Source organism: Zingiber officinale, chromosome 5B (assembly GCF_018446385.1).
Source record: "Zingiber officinale cultivar Zhangliang chromosome 5B, Zo_v1.1, whole genome shotgun sequence".
In the NCBI taxonomy this organism is placed as follows: Eukaryota; Viridiplantae; Streptophyta; class Magnoliopsida; order Zingiberales; family Zingiberaceae; genus Zingiber; species Zingiber officinale.
This window is the reverse complement of record NC_055995.1, coordinates 36,346,045-36,351,747: the sequence shown is the minus strand read 5'-3', so window position 1 is coordinate 36,351,747 and position 5,703 is coordinate 36,346,045. Positions and strand designations below refer to the sequence as shown.

General features: G+C 41.0%; 1 protein-coding gene across 1 annotated transcript; it reads right to left on the bottom strand.

The window, feature by feature from the left end:
- Positions 1 to 1,149: 1,149 nt before the first annotated feature.
- Positions 1,150 to 4,404, bottom strand: LOC121984354 (G-type lectin S-receptor-like serine/threonine-protein kinase B120). Its single transcript, XM_042537244.1, has 7 exons — positions 3,042 to 4,404; positions 2,830 to 2,940; positions 2,498 to 2,730; positions 2,198 to 2,408; positions 1,886 to 2,123; positions 1,648 to 1,798; positions 1,150 to 1,560 (listed from the first exon to the last, which is right to left on the bottom strand). The coding sequence occupies exons 1-7, from the start codon at positions 4,330 to 4,332 to the stop codon at positions 1,258 to 1,260; spliced, it is 2,538 nt and encodes an 845-aa protein (XP_042393178.1). The 5' UTR covers positions 4,333 to 4,404; the 3' UTR covers positions 1,150 to 1,257.
- Between the last annotated feature and the right edge of the window lie 1,299 nt (positions 4,405 to 5,703).

The window sequence follows — 5,703 nt, the reverse complement described above, 5'->3', positions numbered from 1 at the left end:
TCGACCAGTGTAGAGCAGTCGACTGGTACTTTTACCAGTCGACTGATATCGAGCCGTTGGGATGTAACGGTCAAATTTCCACAAAAGGGCAGTCGACTGATGGTTTTAGCAGTCGACTGGTAGGTGGAGTTTTCAACCCGTGGCCTATATAAACAAGCCTTGGGAGCTTGGTTATAGTTGACGAAATTAGTGGTGGTAAACCCTAATTAGTAGTCTAATAGTCTCAAGAGTCTTGGTTGGTGTTGTGGTGAGGTTTCTCCACCTACAAGGAGCGACTTGAGATAGTCGGAGTTTGCCGGGGGCTAATCCATCGACGGATAGGGATCGTCCACCTCAAGGACACGCTGTGGAGTAGGAGCAAGCAATCTCTAAACCATATTAAATGATCGTGTAGCTTGGTTTGATTTCTTTCTTGTCTTTAGTTTTCTTTGTATTCATATTAGTTTGTATTTCTGCTGCGCAAACTAACAAGTGTAGGAAGCGAGTATTTAGGGGTGTCGTCTATCCAACCCCCTTTAAACCGGCCACCGATCCCCTACAGAACCAACTTTGTGATGCTAGCCACACAAGATGATTCGCCCATGAGGAAGGATCGGCCAAGAGGAAGAAGAGGAGGAAGAAGGAGAAGACCAATTCTCTTCATGAAAATGAATGAGACAAACATTTTATACTCATCCAAGGAATACCAAAGGTCATTTAGCTTTTGGTCTTCTTTTGATTAATGATCCACTATACTTTATTAATGGACATTAACTCTCTTGTGTCTTTTGATCTTCCTTCATGAATTGATCTTAATCATCTTTCATGAAGAGGTTTTTCATCATCTATAAAGGGTCTTTTAGTCTTCTTATTTTACATGATCAAATCATGTAAAAGACCTTTCCTCTTCCTTGGTGAATTCAAGTTCACCCAATGAATCTCACTTATTGAAGCTTATCAATCTCAATTGATTCCATGAATCTTATTCGAATTAGATTCAATCTAATAATTAGATCCAATTGTGTGTAAGTCAAATCTAATTCAGATTAAATGTCTCTTTATTTGTCTCTTAATGGATTGGATTATTATATTGGATTAATCATTAACTCAATAATCCAATAAGTCTAATCATCTCATAATTGGCTCTTAGAGCTAATACTAACACTTGTTACATCCCGTATCAACCGCCATAGTTAAATCAATTAGACAACTTTATAATCAACAAAAGTTTTCCATAGATGTACAAAATTTCCTAATGTATCTGATAGTTATTAACATTCATCTCCCAATGAGTTGAGTTATAGAATTATTAGAAGAAATGCCTATGAGTTTGTCTGTAGATGATTCAGTGTCACCCCCTATGTCCGCAACAAAAGTGGGTCTTCTTGGCTGTGAAATAGCTGCTGCTCCACCCTCGAGCATTACCATGACGGACGACATTGTTGGCCTATCATTTGCTCGATCCTGCACACACAACAGTCCCACATTTACACACTTTGATACTTGCGTCAGTGAGCAGGAATCCCTAATTGTTGGATCCACAAACTCCATCACATTATCCTCGTTCCACGACTTCCAAGCCTGCAAATTCAAGGTTTCAACTTGAGCAAACACATATAAATGCTTCCATGACAATATTATTAACTAATTCAAACTCAAGTTACTTACATAGCCTAAGAGGTTTAGAGAAGATTTTTGATGCATAAAAGAGCTATTTTTCATTCCGCAAATAATCTCAAGAAGTAGCACACCGAAACTATAAACATCAGATTTAACAGAAAACACTCCTTGCATTGCATATTCCGGAGACATGTAACCACTGTTTCATCAACAAATAAATATAAGTATCACAAGTTTATCGTAATTTATAATTTATTGGGTGGAAATCAGATATAATAATGCTTACAATGTTCCCACCACTCGCTGTGTGTTGGTTTCCTTCTCATCCGTTCCGAACATTCTTGCCATGCCGAAGTCCGAAATCTTTGGGCTCATTTCACTATCCAACAATATATTGCTAGCCTTTAGATCACGATGTATGATTCGTAATCTTGAGTCCCTGTGCAGATAGAGGAGGCCTCGAGCAACACCTTCGATTATGTTGTACCTTGAATTCCAGTCTAGTAATCTCTTCCTTTTTGGATCTGTAAAGGGAATCGTTTCTGCATTCATGTGGACTTATAGTTGAACAGCTGAGGAGAAGGGTAGGAGTACCTACCAAAAAGTATGACGTCCAAGCTTCGATTGGGCATGTATTCATAGACGAGTATCTTCTCCTCCCCTTGAATGCAACAACCCAAGATCCTGACGAGGTTTCTATGCTGTAGTTGGGCAATAAGAATAATCTCATTCTTGAATTCATCATGGCCTTGCCCTGAATTCCTCGACAATCTCTTTACGGCTACCTCTTGGCCACCAGGTAATATACCCTACAGAAGCAGCAATTCACCAGAATCATTCATTCGATATATGAAGCTCTTCAAACAATATCGTTCCTTTCTGGATTCTTAGTTCTTACCTTGTAAACAGGGCCAAATCCACCAACCCCAAGCAAATTTGCCTTGGAAAAATTGGAAGTGGAAGTAATGATGGATTCAAAACTCAAGACAGGCAGCTCCTCGCATTGTTTATCCTTGGATTCGTCAAGAATGTGAAAAGATCGCGTAACTTGTTGTTTCCGATTGCCGTCGTCATTGCCCAGATCAAATGGTACGGTTGCCGTGGCTGCTGGACGAGACCTTAATAATACAGCTGCACGCAGAATGTATATATTGCTCTCGCTAATTAGTACGATCGAGGTTAATATGCAAAGCATTATCATAATGCTGTAATCTCCCTGTTTGTGCCTACCGCTTATTTTGTTCCTGTATTTGAGCAAAACATAGAAGATGCATCCGATTGTTAAGATGGCAGCTAAAACAATTAACGCTATTGCAAAAGTCGGTACCTTCGCTGTTCTGTCTGAAAAGAAAAGTTAATGATGATACATGATCAATTGCAAGAGACTTAAATTAATGGAGAAGAATAAAGGCATAGAGGGTTGATTAATGACGACGACTCACCGAGCTCGGAGGAGGCAAGCCGGAGGTACATGTTGTTACCGCCACTGGAGAAAATCTGTATGTCCACCAAATCCACACCCCACGCAAGGCATCCTATTCCATCCACATATGCAAAGGCCCTGCACGAGCAATTCCTCGAGCAGGCGGTGCGGCATCCATCTTCATCATTCGCGTTGTTGTCCCAATCCGACGAGTCCGGCAGCTTTACCCTCTCAATCTTCCAAAACCCATCGTCCTCTCCTTGGTTACCGCTGCCGTCGCTTTCGCATAGCAGTGCCCTCCTCCTCACGCACCCACTGCTCCAGTTGCCTCTCTTCCATTCCTCCGCTACCGCCGGCACGAAGCCTCTGAGGCAACTGCATATCGGCGTGTTCTCGTCGGAGCAGCTCCCGTAGCGGCCGCACTTGTTGTACGTCTCGCACTCCGTGGTCGGCGCCTCCCAGTACCTGGACCACACGCCGGTGTCATCTTGCCGTATCAAGTGCTCCACGGTTCCGTTCCATTTCAGCACGTAGCGATGCAAACTGTCGTTGGCGTTGTAGTAGAAGTACATCTTCTGCTCCTGAAGGAAGTCGCTCAGCCGGAAGCCGTATAGGTAAGTGGAAATCATGTCTACGATTCCGGTGAAGACCTGGCCGTTCCACCGCCCGGACCGCCACCGTGGAACACCCGGTCCGGTGCCCTCCCATATGAAGATCTGCGTCGACCGACGCGGGTCCACCCCCATCGAGAAGTTCCCGGCTGCCGGATCGTCCTCGCTCTTCCACGACCGCAACAGCTGGTTCACGTTGGTTCGCAGGTCGAGGCCGATCCTCATGCCGGGCAGGTACGTGTCGGTGGGGTTCTCAAAGCTCTCCCACCGCGCGACGCCGCCAGAATCGTTGACCATCAAGTTGCCATTTTCCAACAACTGTACCGTCGTCGTCGAAGAGGAGTTGGAGGAGAGAGGGGGCAAGCCAGTCGACCATAAGACGTTCTGGTTTCCGTCGAGGACGACGAGGTTGCCGTCGTCAGCAATGCCGAGTCTCCCCGATTCATCTCTGACGGGGTCCTGGCGGTTGGCGACCCAGAGGACGGTTCTGGTGGAGAAATTGTAGTACCAGATTCCTACGTAACGGTTGGTGGACCTGCCGGGGCTGAAAAAGCCCAGCTCGAAGGTCTCGCCGGCGGAGATTAACGTCTGCCCGTCGGGGAGTGAATCGCCGGCGGTGAGAATATCCTTGGCGTGACAGTGATCTGGAATGACCAAGAGAGTTAGAACGACGACGGCAGAGAGATAGCCAATCGCCATTATCACGAACTTATCTACAGCTTTAATTCTTTGTCAAGTTTATGGATGGAGAATCATGCAAAAGATGCACGATTGCTTAGTACTCCGAATTAATATAATTAAGATTTACCATCGACGAGCTTCTTTTAAATTCTAGAAACTATGGCCCAACTATAATCGATTAATTGGATTCAAAGTCTAAGTTCGCATTTTGACCAACTTCGTCGAATAGAAGGGAGATTCAACTAAAATGGCCGACGAAAAGAATTCAGGCAGCCGTCGTATTTGATGTTTGAAGTCTGAAGACCAAGTAGGCGCACGAGATTCATTAGGCGCGAGTAAGCGCACGAGGTTTAGACCATTTTCATTAGAAAAATAAAAACAAAAAAACAAAAATTGAGAAAGGCGCACGGGGTACATGCAAAAAAATGGACAGGAGAGGGCAATCCAAACACGTGATCCACTATCAAAGTCAAATCTCTGAGAGAAAGTATTTAAATTGAAGCAGAATGTTAAAAGAATTGGAGCAAAATATACCGTCATTTATAATATCGGTGACCAATTGAAAAAGCGAATAACTAGTCAATTTATTTATTTAAATTAGAGAACTTAATTCATTTTTCCTGTTGCATTAGAAAATTCATTAGATTCATTAGAATTTTGCAATTTAACTTTTTTAAAATATATATATATATCAGTTCGAAAAGTTTTTTTTTTCAAATAAATTGATAGCTGAATCAGAAAATTTAATTAATTTTTCTAAAACAAATAGCTTTAAACTAAATAGGCCTTGTCTTTTTAATTCTTCTAAATATTTGAAACGACTCAATAGATTATTTTTCCTTATATTTCTGAAAAACTAAAAACACGTTAAATTAAATAGGTATTTTATGAATATTATTATTATTCAAAAACTAATAATTATTATTATACTAAAAGCAATATATAACCTGTGTTTTGACCCATGGACTGGGATGATATTTGAGTCTGACAGAATAATACTTGAGTATGCTTGTTGGCTTTGATTTTCGATCAATATTATCTGATTTTTATATATAGTTGTTAAGAAAAGTTTTTTTATTCTATAACAATAACTTATTTTGTTTTCGTTATGGGTAAATGACGCAGCAAGCTATTGAATCGATTTATATATGAATATCAAAAGTAATCTTTTATAACTTCTTGATTCAAAAAAATATATTAAAAATTAGGAAACATTGACATCTAAGGTAATAATAATCAAAGCTATAAGGGAAGAAATAATCTTGCATAAATTTAAAAATATTTATCTAGACATGATGAATGAGAAGGATTCAAACTAAGACAAAAATTGAAAATAGTCTTGAATGAGATAAAGCACCGGGGTTGTTTTTTAGGAAAAACAAGTTTAAG

Bases quoted from the DNA above. Each gene is read 5' to 3' on its own strand.
- LOC121984354 (XM_042537244.1), bottom strand. From the start codon at position 4,332: ATGGCGATTGGCTATCTCTCTGCCGTCGTCGTTCTAACTCTCTTGGTC. The intron at 2,941-3,041 runs GTGAGTCGTCGT...TTTTCTTTTCAG, and splicing joins GCTTGCCTCCTCCGAGCTCG to ACAGAACAGCGAAGGTACCG. The intron at 1,561-1,647 runs GTAAGTAACTTG...TTGAATTTGCAG, and splicing joins CTCTAAACCTCTTAGGCTAT to GCTTGGAAGTCGTGGAACGA.